The 18,396-nt window shown below is 26.2% G+C and overlaps 1 protein-coding gene and 1 long non-coding RNA gene across 8 annotated transcripts; one reads left to right on the top strand and one right to left on the bottom strand.

Moving 5' to 3' along the window:
* Positions 1-324: 324 nt before the first annotated feature.
* On the bottom strand, positions 325-16,780 carry LOC126896779 (putative odorant-binding protein A10). 7 transcript variants are annotated; one of them, XR_007701934.1, is made up of 6 exons: positions 4,051-4,209; positions 3,819-3,939; positions 2,793-2,898; positions 2,674-2,703; positions 2,359-2,578; positions 469-604 (listed from the first exon to the last, which is right to left on the bottom strand). XR_007701934.1 is itself a non-coding variant. In XM_050669868.1 (6 exons), exons 1-6 carry the CDS (start codon positions 11,476-11,478, stop codon positions 547-549), a joined length of 546 nt encoding a protein of 181 aa, XP_050525825.1. In that variant the 5' UTR covers positions 11,479-11,540; the 3' UTR covers positions 469-546. The 7 variants fall into 7 exon arrangements, 4 of the variants coding, with proteins under 4 accessions (XP_050525827.1, XP_050525825.1, XP_050525824.1 ...); XM_050669868.1 differs by lacking the exon at positions 4,051-4,209 and adding an exon at positions 11,383-11,540 and having other exon boundaries at positions 3,904-3,939; XM_050669867.1 differs by having other exon boundaries at positions 3,904-3,939; positions 4,051-4,208.
* LOC126896787 (uncharacterized) lies at positions 13,277-17,460 on the top strand. Its single transcript, XR_007701941.1, has 3 exons — positions 13,277-13,411; positions 17,115-17,203; positions 17,269-17,460. It is a non-coding gene; the product is annotated as an uncharacterized LOC126896787 (long non-coding RNA).
* Positions 17,461-18,396: the final 936 nt, after the last annotated feature.

Here is an 18,396-nt window from a genome sequence, read left to right as displayed (position 1 = left end):
CTTGCCCATGTCATCACTATATTCTTTAATGTAGATAAATTATGTAAATAATTAGTTCCGAGATAATCTTACGGTTGACATTATTGATTTTTATTGATTGATAAGTAATTTTAAATTTTACATGACATACTTATATAAGTAGATCGCTCTTAAACTTGGAGTACATGTTAGATTTATTGAAAGTAAAAAATTGAACTTTTTTAATTAAAAAAAAAAATATGAAAATTGTGAATGTTTACATATGTAAATATTCACAATCACATTTTAATTCATACAAATGTTTATTAGATACAAACAAAATTATTTTAGAAATTAAAAATAAAATTAACATTGTTGGAATTTTTTTATTAAATTCTATAAAATAAGTTACAAGTAACTATGATTAATAACAATTTATGCTCCAGAGCCATTGTCAGCCATGCAATTTAGATTTACAGCCCACGTATTGTGTCTGAGGCTTCAGCTAGTCCGTCGTATTGTTTAAGTAATCTTGCGTACTCTTTGGGGTAGTTCTTCTCTATGTGCGACAAAACGCGTTTAGTCTGTTTAATTTCGTTCTCTGTGCATTTGGAGCAATTTCCTTTTAAAATTGCTGGTGCGTTTTCTGAAAAAATAAAAAATAACTCATTTAGAATAATCCGAGTTAAAATAAAAATTATTTTTGTTAATAATGGTGTAATCAATGAGGTGGAGACTGTAGTTCCCCCGTCCAAAAAGAATAAAGATTTTTTTTTATTTTTAATCTTTGGTGATCATTTTTCAATTTTTAAAGGTCTTTAAAAAAAATAAAAATATATTTATACAAATTATTTAATGTTACAACACCTTCGCAGAATTTATATTGGCCGTGTCACTTTTTGTTGGTACAATAAATTATAATTTAGTAATGAATGTTTAAGGATATTTTCTGATATTTTGTATTAGATTTTAAGTAGAGTACATTTTCAAAAAAATTCTCATGAAAATTACATCAAGTTGTAAATTAATTACAACGTATTTGAGCCCATCTACGTCGGTTTGTGTACGGCGATCCTCAGTCAATGTTGGCGCATCAGTGGCCAGTGCGATAGCCAAATTTAGCCCCATGTGATTTTTTTCTATGGGGCTACCTAAAATCTTTGGTGTACGCAGATCGCCCTAAGACCCTGCGCCATCTAAAGAGCAATATTCGTGATGCTATTGCCAACATAGGCGCGGATATGCTGGAAAAAGTGGACAGAAATTTCAAATTTCGGCTATCTCAGTGCATTGACGAGCATGGTGGCCACCTTAGAGATGTCATTTTCAAAACCAATTAAAATTAAAGTTTAAATGTACCCCTGTACACAGAAAAAATAAATTAATCAATATTACTAATACTTTTGGTGTTATGTTTATTTAAAATAAGAAAGTAACCACGCCCCACCCTGTATATATTACCTATACGAGTTATCGTAGACTGTATTGTGTTTTATTAGTAAAAGTACCGGTTTACATTCAAATGCGTAGTATATCTAACGCACAAATAATAAAAATAAAAATACGTAAATTAATTAATAAAGACTTGTAATTTGCGTAAGTATAAATGTAAAGTCAATTATTTTATTAAGTAGACCCGTAACCAAAAAGATTTGGAGAATAGTTCAAATTAACTGTTCAATATAAAAAATGTTTACACATAATAGTCATTTTAGCTAAAATATAATTAGAAACAAGTACAATCATTAAAAGCTAAAGTTTTATTTTTAATTATTACAAAATATAATATGCACAAGTAATTTTAGAATATTGAATTTATTAACAGAAATTGAAATTTTTATAAGTACTATGTAAATTATTAAAACACAGATAGATATAAAATCGGGATAATCGTGAAATTTTTCAATTCGTTGACATCAAAGGTCCATTCACACTGTCAATGTCACTTTAAAATATCTCATCATGTATCTCTATGGTATTGTTCACATATACACAGTGTGAATCGACCTTAATACAAAAATAATAATAGTTATATTCATTTATCACGATTTTATCAATCCGAAAAAATTAAAGGCACCAAATTTATATAACTTAATAGAAAAATATAGTTTGTCATTTACAAATCTTGTGTTCTTATTGTTAGTAATTTAATCTTCTTTTGAATAATTACAATCAGGGTGGACTAATGGTGTGAATATATAACTCACAACAACTGAGTGCTTTGAAAAACCATATGTGTCACATAAAGAAACGGCTAAAGTACAATTGGCGAGCAAAAATAGTCCACCGCTGATACAATAGTAACTTTTTTTTTAATTTATTTGTAAAACTCTATTTAAGTATAAAAATTTATTTTATTATATGAATTATGGAAATTCATCATCATTATAGTTACTGAACTTTTGATGAGAATAAGCCCAAACGGTAATCGTGTTGTCCAAATTACGTACAATTTTACAATTAATATGAACTAAGAAATCGCGCGCATTATCTAATTTTATGTATGGATCATCTAAATCGAGGAAATAATACAACGACACATCTCTAATGTATTCGGGATTTCGATTTCCAATTTGATCAGCAAAATTATACACTTCATGTTTATTTACCAATTGTAAATCTGAAAATAACCCAATTTATTTTTAATTAAATTATTATAGAGGATAAATCCATAAATATGGAACTTAAATATTTTATAATAATTAAAATACTTACTTTTGATGTCTTTCAATGGTTTCACAATATCTATCAAATATAAACGCGTTATTATACCGTGATAAAAAAAAATTCTATAATTATTAAATTATTTTCAGTTATTCGTAGATTTTTACTACCATTAGTCAATTTTTTTGAAACAGCTTTGAAAACTTCAAGAGTAACTACATTAGAACTAAGCAATTTTATGCACTCTTTCAATTCAGTCGAAAAATCAGCTTCATTCTAGACAAATCAATTATTTTTAATCAGTTCAACTCCGAACATTTTTGATTTTCAAAAATATTTATTTTAATTTCCAACAAAAACTAGAAAAACTGTCTTATGCCTTTAAAATAATGCAAAGCAAATTAGTAAAAAAATTTGACATTTTGTAAAATAATAACACACGTAAAGGTTACGACGACACTTTGTAATAAATTACGATTTGTCCCAATTATGCCACTTTCACACTATTTTAATAACAGTTTTGGACTATTTTAAAAACACACTGTGTATTATTTGTTTCTAATAAGAAAATACTAAAAGTTAATTTTTAATTTTAAAATTGCCATTTTTAAGCTCTCTTATTATGAAAAATTTTGATGCATCGACAGCAACTATATGATAAGTACTTATTGAATAAAAATTATTTTAATAAATAGCGTGGGGGGTGTGTATCGATGGGGAAAAGCACATACAACAGTGCCACTGTACCTACTTGCGCTACATAAATTTAATAAAAGACACTTGTACAATAAATTATTCGTCGTTAGAATCTTTGTAAATTAAATCAACCTGTTTTTTTAAAAAATATTTTTGAATAATGATTATATGTTATTTTATTTCTATATTTTTTTATATATTTTATATTCCATTTGTGTAAATTATTGTATTCAACTTAGAATGTGGACGTTTGGTACATAATTTCTTTACAAATATATAGATATATAAAAAATATCAAAATAAAAGAATCCATATCAAAATATCGTTTATTTGGACATGATGTCTATAGTTATTCAGAGTGTATTTTTATCAAATATTGTTCGTATTCCATTGTATTTATATTCGAAAATTATTTATTTTTAATACAAATGTATGTGATATTTTTACTAGCTAATTTAAAAAAATAAGTTTCGATTATGATATCTAAGTAACACGCTTACAATGTTTCAGCAAAATTACTCAACAGATTGAAAGTTGTGTTTACATTAAAAGTTAATCCCTTAATTACTATAAATACATAATTACATTTTTTTGGTTATCGTTTTTTACAGTACTCTGTCTCTAGATAAACATAAAAGAATATAACAATTAATTTTATGAATGCTAAATGAATAATACCTTATAAGTATTTATTATTTAATAAACAATAACAATCAAATTTTCATGACATACTTCATTATTTGAAATGATTGCTTCGACAATGACTAAAGTAAGGTTGGAAATATGTATAATACATATTCCAATAAAAATATTAAATTGCATTTTCATGAAAAACTTTAAGTATTTAAAAAGTTTTAAAAGAATCACTTTACTTTAATTTAATATTTAATAAAATATACTACGTTCATATATTAATTCAAATATGTTAAAAATAAAATGTTCACAGTGTGTAATGTTTTTTTAATAATTTCTGCGCAATAGGCGTTGTTAAATTTTAAGTAATTTAATAATAAATGTGTCGTAATCCATAAATATACGTTATTTTTAATATACCTAATTTATTTACTTTTATTAGATTTGACATTTTTCGTTTATATTTCTAAATTTTTAGGCACGTTAAAGTATTTAATCTTTAGAATTTATCTACTTATTATATTAATTTAAATAATGCATATAATAATCCGACTGGAATTCCCAAAATCCTATGAAATAAAACATCCCCAAGAAATTTAAACTTCACACCTTTTTTTCGTTGTATATTTTAATTAAAGATTGCCAACTGTGTTAATTTGAAAGACAAAAATTACATATGTTGAAATCGGCAAATTTGTATAATATAACTTTATTTTGTTAGATATTTTTGAAAAATGTTTGAATCGAAATGGAAAATAAATTTAAGTATTTTCGTTATACTTATATTATAATTTACATTGCAGTTTTTAATGCAATGATTTTAATAGCTGTTAAAAATCAACCTATGCTATTTAAATATATATAAAATGATCTAAGAATAAAAAAAAGTATATTGAAAAATTTGTTCACATCAAATATAACACATAATTAGAACCATGAGAAAATTACAGAAATAATCAAATGAGAAATTAGGGATTACATTTTTTTAGCTAAACACACTGTTCTTTTACTGAGATTTTAAAATAATGTTCACCCACCCTTGTTTAAAAATATTTTGGAGAACCTTTATTTAAAGGCTTATCCCTCATACAGAACGAATTGATAATATATAATACAGTAAGAAAAACAAAAATGTAATCAACATAAATTATTTTTTTCTCTAAAACTTATTTGATAAATATTTACATTGAGAGGAGGTTAAGGGGGACTAAGTCCTCTAAAAACTAAAATAAGTAGTCATACACCCCACAAGAATTTCTATACATAGAATATAAAATTTATGTATTGGTTAAAAATTGACATTGTTAAAAACATTTTTAAAATTGTAAAAAATTATTATATTTACTAAGCATTGCGCAGTCACCACGTTAAGACAACATAAAAATTGTATTGTGCCATAGTTTTAGTTAACTATGGTCGTTGGCAATCTAATAATCTATAGCTAAGATGTATGTCACAACTTAAATAAATAAATACAAAAAAAATTATAAAAATATATTCCCATTCATATTATAAATACAGAGTTAATAACTTATATACTTGAGTTTTTAGTGTCCAAATACGATTAACTATAATTTGTATACACCAGTCGTGCTGGTCTGCAATGTGCAATGTTTGCACCAGTGCGGCTGTTACGGTTCTATAAAATAGTAAATAGTTAGGTAAAATAGTTGGTTAGCAAAGAAAGTGGCGAATTGAAAACGTTCAAACCTCAACAAAAATCGTTAAGATTAAATACTAAATGAAGAGCGGCCAACGTCACAAGTTTTGGTGGCTGCCGCTAGCTACGAGTTGTCCATTTAGAAAAATATTCATCGTTACGAAAATTACAACGTATTTTCACGTCGGTTTGTGTATCCTCAGTCAATGTTGGCGCTTGTAGGGTTATAATATTGACCACTAAATAGGTACAATATTGCGCGCCAAGTGTTACGCGCTTGCATATATAACCCAACCGATCGTGGAAGATTTTCCCGCATAGCGAATAGAACAATTCGTTCCTCGAGACTGGAATTTACTTTGAGGAACCGTTTTATATAAAGTCCAATCAACGACGAAAAGCACCGGTAAATACAATTGTATATTTGAATGTTTTACCATTAAAACCGTTCACATAGAATAAGTGAGCGATTTGTTTACTTCTGCATTTCTCAGTGCGCTTCAGCGGTTCTGCGATTGTCGTGGTCTTTGTACAGATATTTTTTGTTATAATGGAACAAATTTTATTGGTAAAAAACGTCAGCTTGAAGAGTGTAGCTCTTTGTTTATGTCTAATGAACATTAGGTACAAGTAAACCATCATCTTTCTATATTCGTCATACAGTGGTAAACCATGCCCCCTGGAGGCTAAAGGGGGATGATCCTCCTTTGGTACCCTTTTCGGTGGTTTATAGGAGTCTGCGGTCAAATCGATAAAATCTTATTTTTTTAAGACGCTGAGTAACGCGTCATGGGCTTTTGAAGACCTCAACACTGTGTTAGTGGAGGCTACATTAAATACACGGCCACTAACACCCCTCTCCGAAGATCTTTCTTAAAAACCCAACTTGTCTGTCATTTTCTTGTTGGCGCCTCTTTAAACGAATGGCCAGAGCGTGACGAATCAACTACTACGCCTGAAATTTAATTGATCTTTATATCTTGTAATCTTATTATTACTCTCGGTAAAGGCATAATTGGTTTATATAGTATGGTTGAAATTTTTTGTTCAACTGTGGGCGACATGTTATGTACCAATAGTTTTATTATATATAATCTGTATTATCGTTTATAAATCACACGTACGTGTATCTCAGATGGTAACGCGTTTTATTAATAAAAGTACCGGTTTACATCCAAACGCGTAGTATATCTGACGCACAAATTACAAAAATAAATATACGTAAATTAATTAATAAAGATTTGTCATTTGCATAAGAATAAATGCGGAATTGATTATTTCATTAAGTAAAGCCGCAACAAAAAAGTCTTAGAGAAAAGTTCAACTTTAACTCTTCAATAAAAAAAATGTTTACAAATAATAGACATTTTAGCTAAAATATAATTAAGAACAAGTACTATCATTAAAAGATAATGATATTAAATCTAATATAATTATATGAAAATATACTTTTTTGGTGATGATCACACTACCCTGTCTATTTACTCTATTCTATTATTTCTACTTATTATTATTATTATTTTTATTTTTCTCCATTTGATTAATTAATTAATATAATTGCTTTATTGAACTTAACAATTTAAACAAACTTAACAAACTTCTAACAATTATTTCAGAAAAGTAGAGTATTTTTCTCTCTATAAAAATGTTTACAAAACTTTTAAATATCCAAAAAATTATAATTTCAGTTTATTATCTCAGGCTACTGCTAATTAAATGGTAGCCAGACGTAATTGTCATACTAAACGGTCCCAAAGTTAAAAAAAATGTTATTTTGGATTAGAAAATCACAATTTTTCGTGATATTAAAATTTTTTGTTTAAATTTTGTTTACAATTATTTATGTTTATATTTTAGGTCAAGCAGTTTAGTAATTTAGGAGGGAACGGTAAGTACCAATTTAACTTTTCTCCCTTAAAAAACGGTTGAGTGTTAGTTATAAATACTTTGCAGTTTTTAATGTTCAACCAAATAGTATATTAAAAAGAAGAGGCTGTCATTCTCCAAAAAAACGTTCTAGCTATAATAGTTTATCATAAATACAGTTTCAATTTCACAACTAATGAATTAATGTAGGCCACAATAATCGAATTAACAAACTTAACTTTATCCCTTTTTTTGATTAATCCACATTAACATTATCGATACACTATTGTTATAGAGATAATGAAATATGCAAACTACTTTATAATTTTATTGTAGTTTCTCAGTAAAAATTACAAATCAAAATATTGAATATCAATTTCATACTAAATTTAATTTCTACAAAATGTATTTATACCTTTATAACATTAAACTAGTAATCACGATATAATTAAGAAAATATATGTTAAAGTTGCTTGTGAAATAATTCACAATTCCTTCTGAAAATTGAACAATTATTTTAGTTTCAATAAGATTATTTAAAAGCAAAAATATATACATTAATGTAAAAAATGATACTTATCATTTGATATGTATCATTTTAATTACAAAATTCATTAATCTATGTAACTGTTTAATTAAAAAAATGTTTACACATAATAGTTATTTTAGCTTAAAAATAATTAAAAAAAGTACAATCATTTAAAATTAAAATTTTATTATAAATTATTACAAATTAAAATGGGCATAAGTAAATTAAGAAGTTTGAATTTTTAAACAGAAATTTAAATCTTTATAAGTACTATATGAACTATTACAATACAGTAAGAATAAATGTAAAATACATTAAATTTGATATCGGGAAAATAAATCATTACATTATTCAATTATTTTACATTAATACAATAAAAATAATAGTCGTATTCATTTAATACGATTCTAACAATCTGACAAAAATAAAGACAAAAAATTAATTAAACTTATTCGAAAAATATAGTTTGACATTTATATGACTTGTGTTCTTATTGTTAGTGATTTAGCTATTTCATCCTTTTTTTAATAATTCCAGTTAAATAATTTCATGTGAACCTATGTGTAACATAAAGAAATAGCTTTTACTATTCAATTATTTTAAAAACCTATGTATAAATATAAAAATTAATTTTATTTTATAATTTAAGTAAAATATTAATTACCGTATATCAATTGTTGACGAGAAAAAGCCCAAACGGTAATCAAATTGTCCAAATTATTAACAATTTTTTGGTTAATTGTATGTAAGAAATCGCGTGCAAAATTTAATATTATTTTACTATCATCGATCTTTTTTAAATAATTTTTTACCATATTTCTAATCTCTTTATGGTCATTATTTCCAATTTTATAAGCAAAATCATACACGTCTATTACTTTTACTAATTTTATATCTAAAAATAATACAATTTATTTTTAATTAAATCCTTATATGAATAAATCTATACATAAAGATATTTATACGTAACTCTAATATTTTATAATAAATAAAATACTTACAACGGTTTCTTTTCAATGGTTTCATAATGTCTGTCAAATATAAACATGTTATTATGTTGTGATAAAAAAAATTCTATAATTATTAAATTATTTTCAGTTATTCGCAATTTTTTATTACCATCTGTCAATCTCATTCAGAACGTCTAAAGTAAATAATTCTTCATCAAGCACTTCTATGCATTTTTTCAATTCAGCCGAAAAATCAGGTTCATACTAGACAAATCAATTATTTTTAGACAGTTTAATTCAAAAAAATTTAATATCATTCTGATTTTTAAACATATTTATTCTATTTTTCAACAGAATCTAAAATTTAAATTCTAAAATAGCCATTTTTTAGCTCTCTTCTTTTAAAAAATTTCAATGGATTGACAAAAACTATAGAATAAGTTATTANTTTTAAAAAATTTCAATGGATTGACAAAAACTATAGAATAAGTACTTATTGAATTAAAAGTGTTTTAATAAATAGCGTGGGGGGTGTGTATCGATGGGGAAAAGCACATACAACAGTGCCACTGTATCTATTTGTGCTACATAAATCTAATAAAAGATGCTTTAAACAATAAATTATTCGCCATTAGAATATTCGTGAATTAATCCAACCTGTTTTCTTAAAAAAATATTTTTGAATAACGATTATACTTTATTTTATTTCCATATTTACGATATGTGAGTAATTATATATATGAAATTGAAATTTGCTAAATTAACTAATGTTATGACAATTGTTACTAATGAGGCAGACAACAGTGTAGAAGCAATTTTTGTAATTGCCCTTAATTATTAGTCGAGCTAAACGTACGTATACGGACGGCGAGTACATGAAAAAAATATTTTAGATGTAATTTCTGTTTTAAATCGTGAAAATCACAAACTTTTATAAATGGTTGAAAATGTACCAACATACAATAGAAATGCGTATTTCAATAATTAGCTTTGATATTTTCACTAATTTAAAAAACAGCATTGCTAATTGTTTGTCTCTTAGTCTAGCTTTAGATGAATCTACCGATATTCAAGATAAACCTCAGTTAGCCATATTTGTTCGTTATGTTACGAGTGATTTAGATATGAAAGAAGAGTTTTTAGATCTAATTTCATTAAAGGAAACCACTTGGGATATTGACATTAAGATTGCTCTCGATGAAATACTACAAAAAGGTAAAATCCCATTAAACAAAATTATAAGCATTTCAACTGATGCAGCTCTTAGTGTGCTAGGTTGTAAAAATGGACTTTTAAAAAATGATACTTATTTCCCAGATTTTATACCTATTCATTGTATTCTACATAGAGAACACCTGACTGCTAAATATTTTAAATGTGATCACCGTAGATGTTATATAATATATAACATCTACGGTTATTGAAAGTGTAATTTTTACGTATCACATATATGTGCCAATTAAAATCGTCAATTTTAGAAAGGCCGGTTTAAGACCTATATGAGCCCCGGAGTAGTACCTAAACATTGGCTTCGCTATCGATTCCATAAAAAAATTAATCAGCAAAAAAAAATATTAGAAAAACTTTGTCACTAATCGAATAAACTAATCTAGAAAAATTAAAAATGGATCGTTCGACTCTCCCCTTTGGCCTACTCATTCGGGCCTGACAATAAAAATATTTTTATTACATTAATTACGTATATCAAAATACCAAATAAAGCTCATATTTTGTCGAATTACATTTAAACATATTNGGGCCTGACAATAAAAATATTTTTATTACATTAATTACGTATATCAAAATACCAAATAAAGCTCATATTTTGTCGAATTACATACATTCAGCGTCTACTGGATATTGATTTAATTATGTCCATTTTTTTTTTTAATGCGGATAAGACGATTTTTGCACCATTTTTAAATAGTATCAATTAATATTCGTATTACATTATATTTATATTCGAATATTATTTGTTTAATTGTAATTAGTGATTTTACGAACCCTGATATTTAAGGTTGAACAGAAATATTAAATTTAAATCGAACTTGAACGAACCGAACACACCAAGTTGTGTTCGGTTCAGTTCAAACATCAATAATCATATTTATTTTTAATACAAATATATGTGATATTTTTACTAGCTAATTTAAAAAAATAAGTTTTGATTATTATATCTAAGTAACACGCTTACAATGTTTCAGCAAAATTACTCAACAGATTGAAAGTTGTGTTTACATTGAAAGTTAATCCCTTAATTATTATAAATACATAATTACATTTTTTTGGTAATCTTTTTTTACAGTACTCTGACTCTAGATAAACATAAAAGAATATAACAATTAATTTTATGAATGCTAAATGAATAATACCTTATAAGTATTTATTATTTAATAAACAATAACAATCAAATTTTCATGACATACTTCATTATTTGAAATGATTGCTTCGACAATGACTAAAGTAAGGTTGGAAATATGTATAATACATATTCCAATAAAAATATTAAATTGCATTTTCATGAAAAACTTTAAGTATTTAAAAAGTTTTAAAAGAATCACTTTACTTTAATTTAATATTTAATAAAATATACTACGTTCATATATTAATTCAAATATGTTAAAAATAAAATGTTCACAGTGCGTAATGTTTGTTTAATAATTTCTGCGCAATAGGCGTTGTTAAATTTTAAGTAATTTAATAATAAATGTGTCGTAATCCATAAATATACGTTATTTTTAATATATCTAATTTATTTGATTTGACATTTTTCGTTAATATTTCTAAATTTTTAGACATGTTTAATGTATTATAAAAAAAGCGGAACAATTTGACCCTTAGGACAAAATGATCTAAGATTAAAAAAATATTTAGTTAAAATTTGTGATCTTTTCATGAAAATATTTTTAAATGTATTAACCAAATAATGATAATTATTTGAATTAATGAATACTTATATTTTATGCATATAATATATACTATACATTAATAATTCCAACCGCTTTCACATCAAATTTTAGATGCACTATTTTCACAGTGTATTTCAAGTACTTCGCACTATTACGATTATTTATTTAATAATATTAATTAATTATTAAAAAAGGAGTATAAAGATAGTCCCAATCGGAACAATAATAAAATTACATATTTAAATTTCACAATCACATTTTAATTCATACAAATGTTTATTAGATACAAAAAAAATTAGTTTAAGAAATTAAAAATAAAATTAACATTGTTGGAATTTTTTTATTAAATTCTATAAAATAAGTTACAAGTAACTATGATTAATAACAATTTATGCTCCAGAGCCATTGTCAGCCATGCAATTTAGATTTACAGCCCACGTATTGTGTCTGAGGCTTCAGCTAGTCCGTCGTATTGTTTAAGTAATCTTGCGTACTCTTTGGGGTAGTTCTTCTCTATGTGCGACAAAACGCGTTTAGTCTGTTTAATTTCGTTCTCTGTGCATTTGGAGCAATTTCCTTTTAAAATTGCTGGTGCGTTTTCTGAAAAAATAAAAAATAACTCATTTAGAATAATCCGAGTTAAAATAAAAATTATTTTTGTTAATAATGGTGTAATCAATGAGGTGGAGACTGTAGTTCCCCCGTCCAAAAAGAATAAAGATTTTTTTTTATTTTTAATCTTTGGTGATCATTTTTCAATTTTTAAAGGTCTTTAAAAAAAATAAAAATATATTTATACAAATTATTTAATGTTACAACACCTTCGCAGAATTTGTATTGGCCGTGTCACTTTTTGTTGGTACAATAAATTATAATATAGTAATGAATGTTTAAGGATATTTTCTGATATTTTGTTTTGGATTTTAAGTAGAGCATATTTTCATGAAATTTACATTAAGTTGTAATTTCATAAATACAGTACAACTATTTAATAAAGATGTGCAATCGACTTTATGTTATGCTTAAATTATTTATATAATTAAATTATGTTATGAATACAAAAAAAATTTAAACCTTAAAACTCTAAATAAGTTTCACATGTAATCTATTATAATCAGTGCCGGCGCTAGATGTTGCGGAACCCAATGCAAAAACGTTTCAGCGAGTCCTTTTATATTTTTTTTTTAGTAAAGGAGACCTTTTTATTTTTGTATATGAAGACTTTTGAAACGTCGTGCCTAAGAAAGTGCATAGGTGTCTTTGCCATTCCACCGTGATAGTGTTTAAGTACCTTTTAACTTTTTGCCGATTTGATCACAAGGTCCTTCGCCTGTAGCACATTTTAACTGTCTTTCTACAAAACGGCGGTCTCTAAGGGCAGATTCGAGAAAATCGTTAGAAACGATGGGTAGTCCTGCGGCTGAAATTTGGGAAGATTTAGGTGGAGCAGCCCTTTTGAACAATGGTTTTTTATCATCGCCATCTGGTAAAGCCAATGCAACACACACGAAAAGTGCAGCTATAATCACCTATAAAAAAATAAACAGTTCGTATAAATAACAAATATCTGTTAGTATTATTATCAATCAATATTTTATACAAAAGAAATGTGAGTTAGTGGCGTACACAGAAATTAAATTTAGGGGGGGGGGTTGAAATTTAAAGAAAATTAGATGTGACACTGCCCATATTATTCGCTCACAAAAATTCCTCTTTTCGATTACTTTGTTGTGGAAATATTTATAGTATAGTATGATCTTTTTTATTGTTATTACTTAGTGATGCGAATTATAACAATATTTTTTATAGTAACTATATTGTTGATGTAAGTATTTATGTATTTATAAATTAATGTTTTCTAGATTTCTACCTGTAAAAAATTGATAAATTTTTAATACATATATATTGCATGTATGTACGCATAGTAATATTACACATAGTTAATGATTTGCAATATTAGTGAAACCAGAAACTAAAAGTTCTATGCCAGTCCCATTAGCCATGTAAAACGTACTTTTGTAGAAGAAAATCAATAAAAATAATCATTACATTTTTTTAGAAATGTGCTTTCATTGAAAAATCACGAGTACGCAACTGATGATTTTTTATAAATTTTACATAACAAAAACAACAAGCATTATTTAATACGTTTCTAATTAAAAATACATTTTGTAATTTAAATGATTAGTAAATTGATCTCGTGTAATCAGTCTATTGAATAAAAATAAAATATTTTGGTGTTTCCTGTAAGAATTAAATTTTAAACATAGAATATATAGCAATTATTATCAATTCAAGTGTAACAAACGATTTTTAATTAATTTTATTCGCTTTGCATATGACTATTGGCATTTATAACCTTACGGAATTCCCACGCGAATCGGAAATATTATACGTCCATTAAATTTTAACGGAGTAGGACGTCTGTCTATGCGGCGCAGACCTTTTGTCTACAATTTGACTGTACGCCAATAAGTATATTGAGAACTAGTCTACTCATAAACGAGAGCTGATAATTTATTGTTAAAATATTCCACGTTCAAAGTAATTTAATGAATTCTTTAAAAAAAAGTAATGTAAATGATAAACACGCGTGCTTTTGATTCTTTTACGATGTACAACAACACTTGGGGTAATAAATTAGTGACCAGAATAGGAATGAACTAAAAACATCCCAGGCTCTAACTTGCCTTAATTGAAAGTTTATAAATAAACGTTTTAAGGTTGGTTTTTTTTATAAACGGCAAGAGTAAATCTGTTCTTATTTTGAAATTTCATTTTAAAATTTCTAAAAATCTACTCGTTTAAAAAAATGAAAACTGCCCAAGATTTGTCCGAACTCTATAAAGTAACATTTCAATCAAACATAATGTTACGCCGATGCGATTAAATGTGACGTTGCTTTTATTAAGTTTTACATGGTTTTTACTATTGCCGATCGATTTTAGAAATCATTAGGAACCACTGAAAACGTATAGAAATTGTTGTTTTTCTTTGAACATAATACTACCACAACGCAAAATAAAATATTCATTTATAATCGATTAGCTTAATTGTATTTGAACCGACAACTATTTAATTATGATTGACATTTTTTGCCACTCCATTTGATTTTCTCTACGAAATAAATTTAAAACAATCGTTTATGCCTGAAAATGTCACATACACTCGGTGTATTGAATCGTTTTGTAGGTGCTGCGCCATTTTGTTAATTCCACGCCATTTTATTAATGTATTGTCATAGCGCATTTTATACATACGCACAATAAATATGCGAACACGTTACTGCGTTATAATGATGATTGCACGGAGGGCGTTATTGGTATCGGTTTGCAGGCCCCGAAATGAGCGTCGATTTATGAGCAGAAAAATATGAATTTATGAAATTGCCCTCCGACAGTGAAACGTACGAAATCTGTCGTATGATTCAACCCGTAAAATTGACGGCACCGTCTACCACCTGCAGCGATTTTTCTTGGAAGAGTCAATTTTTTCGTTTGGTAATTTTGTGCGCGATGCGGAAAAAGATTGCCGGCAAAAGCCAACGCTGAAAGGTAAACTTACCCCATTTGCCGGTTCTACAATATTTATCAGAATTCAATTTTAAAAACACCGAAAGTGGCTTAACCCAATAACGTTTTTATAACGTCTGGGATAATGGCCGCTTGTGCGAGTGTGGAGTATTTACGCGAGAGGAGGCGCCAAAACCTCAGCCGTTAATATGAAAACGTCATCTTTCAATAAGAAAAATTATAAATACAAAAACACCCGCGCCTCTCGGTCGATTTTTTTCTCAGGCGAAATAAATTATTTCATTTAAGTCGATAAATATTATTTCTGCGATTCCAACGCTCATATTAGAAATGAAATAAACAAATCCCACGAAAAGTCATCCGCCAATGTAAACTCGATGATACCAAAAATTATATATTATAATAATACATCAGCTTCGGAAATACTATTTATCGGTAAAAACGAAATGAATAAAACATACTTACTAATGACGTTTAGTAATATTTTACCAACTATAACTGCAATCAAAATAACACCAATTTAATCTTGATCGAGCACGTACAAAATTTCCATTTATTTGAATATCAAACATCCAAATACATTACCAAAATTTAATATTTTTTATCAGTATTAACAATATTTTCAACAATATCTGCGTTATGAAAATCCAACAGTCATTCGCTACGTTTCAAATAATATAATTGTGATGTGATTCACAATTATAGCTTTAATTTTATTTTTGTCTATGGCAGAATTTTAAGTATGAAATAACGTTATCAATTATTGTTTTCGGGAATCAACTAACAATTTTCTTAACGTAATTACAGTTATTCATCTAATATTTAAAGTATAAACAATACTAAAATATTTCTTGAATAAATTTCTAGAAGCGATAATTTTTTTTTGTTTTACTTAATTTAAATTGAAAAATGTACATAAAACTGTAAAAAGACTGTACTCTAAAATTTTATAAGCATTAAATTTTACATCTTATGAGCAACTATTTTTTTTTTACTTTTAAGTTTAAAAATGCAAAATTATTTAACTGTTTTATTGCTAGCGTAATTTTCTTCACTTAAATATAAAAGGCAAGTTAAAATTAGAGTCGGTATACACGAGAAATGTTTTTTTTAGCTTTTTAATTAAAGATTAAAGACACGTCGTTATATTTATTTCTTGTGCCGTTTTGTTTAGCCACAAAATATTTCAGTTGATTCATTAATTTAATATAAACAAAAAAGTAATCACTGTCTACTTACTCTCATATTGAATACAGTCTGTAACATGATTCTTTATATGAACAAAATACTTGACAAACTATCCGTAGTTAAACGAAAACTAAATAATTACTGATGTAGTTCTAGTGTTCTACCCAGTTCTTATATTGTTCCCTACTCTTAATGGGAAAACCAAGGACTGAGTTGGAAAAAATACCCAGAACAAATTAACATTAATTAGATATCATAGCTACCAATTTGTTATTATCGAACAGTTTTTCACATTTTAATACAACCAATACTTTAGTGTAATTAAAAAAAGACAATTTAACTTACAATTAAAAAAAAATCTAATTAAATATTAGTAAAATACTTTACACATGAATTTGTTTAAAAAAATATGTGAAATTCTAAATGTACTTGTTGACTCAAAAATGTATAAAAAATCTAAGATTTCAAAATATTATATTTATTTGTAATTTAAAATCTCAACATTTTTCTGATTTTAAAAAATTTTAGGTTCATTGAACAAGTTCAACGAAAATTATAATTCAATTTTCACCATACAGCAATCTTAGGAACGACCTACGACCTCAAACCATCGAAACGTAATCTCGTTAATTTTATACTGTTTAATTAAGTTAAATGTTCAACGTTTTTGTTGCTTAAACAGATTATACTATGTCACATCTACCTGCTCTTCTATCAGCAAAAAGCTTAGGCGTGTGATGGACGGCAAGACTCATTAAAAAAAGATGCAGGATTTTCATCCTTTGATACAGCTCAAACGTAATTAAAAATCTTGCTGTAACCTTTCATCACATAATTAAATTTACCATAAAATAAACATAAAAAAATTCTTTAATTTAATAAGTTTGTTTCTTTCGATCTATCTATTGCATAAAATTTATTTTATTTTTTTTTTTTTATCAATAAATAGATAAAATATAAAAAAATAAAAGGTTTATATGTTTTTTATTTTTTTTTTAATAAAACGTTATGTTTAATTAAATTAATAGTACAATACACATCATTTTATCATAAAAATTACATCTCAGAGGCTCAGAATAACTGTTACTGCGATTGTCGATTGGGAATTACCAAAAAACCAATGTGTCTCTCTGAACGATGTTTAATGACTTAAGTATACCAAATATCGGTCTTTAAAATAACATTTAAAAAATATATCTTTTCAAGGTCGTTTAACATTTTTAAAACGTCATAAATTATTGTGATTTGCTTGAGTATTTCAGTAATAACATTAATATACTTCTAAGAGCATATTGAGGAATTTATGATAGGACACAAAAAAATGTTTTTATTGAGTACCATAATATTTAGGAGACTTTTTTTCTCATAACTTTTAGCTTTGATGAGAACTGAGGAAGTCTGGTTTTATTGTTAAGCTAGCTACAAAAAAATTCAAAAAAGAACACAAAAATACCATATAGAAACTTTAAAACGTATTGTAAAAATATTTTTTCAACAAAATCAAATTTAAAAAAACTTTTCTGAAAAAAAATTATATATAGTTTCAATTTTTTCGAATCCATTTTTAATAATTAATAATAAATATATAGTAATTAAAGTAAAAAATATCAGTTATTTTCTCTACGAAACTAAATAAATTCAAAAAAATTAACGAATTGATTAAAAAATTTATCAACATTTTAGTAATAAGTAATAATGTTTCTGGGTTAATCCCGATGAGCGTTAAGTTTTGCTAAATGTAATATAATATTTGCTAAATAAACACTTTTTTTACACTACAAACATTATCAACAATAAAATGTGAAAATGT

The sequence above is a fragment of the Daktulosphaira vitifoliae genome, unplaced genomic scaffold, assembly GCF_025091365.1.
Source record: "Daktulosphaira vitifoliae isolate Bord-2020 unplaced genomic scaffold, ASM2509136v1 Scaffold_1, whole genome shotgun sequence".
Taxonomy (NCBI): Eukaryota; Metazoa; Arthropoda; class Insecta; order Hemiptera; family Phylloxeridae; genus Daktulosphaira; species Daktulosphaira vitifoliae.
This window is presented reverse-complemented; position numbering and strand designations above follow the sequence as displayed.

Bases quoted from the DNA above. Each gene is read 5' to 3' on its own strand.
- LOC126896779 (XM_050669868.1), bottom strand. From the start codon at position 11,478: ATGAAAATGCAATTTAATATTTTTATTGGAATATGTATTATACATATT. The intron at 3,940-11,382 runs GTATGTCATGAA...ATGTTTATCTAG, and splicing joins CAATCATTTCAAATAATGAA to AGACAGAGTACTGTAAAAAA. The intron at 2,704-2,792 runs GTAGTAAAAATC...TATATTTGATAG, and splicing joins TTCAAAAAAATTGACTAATG to ATATTGTGAAACCATTGAAA.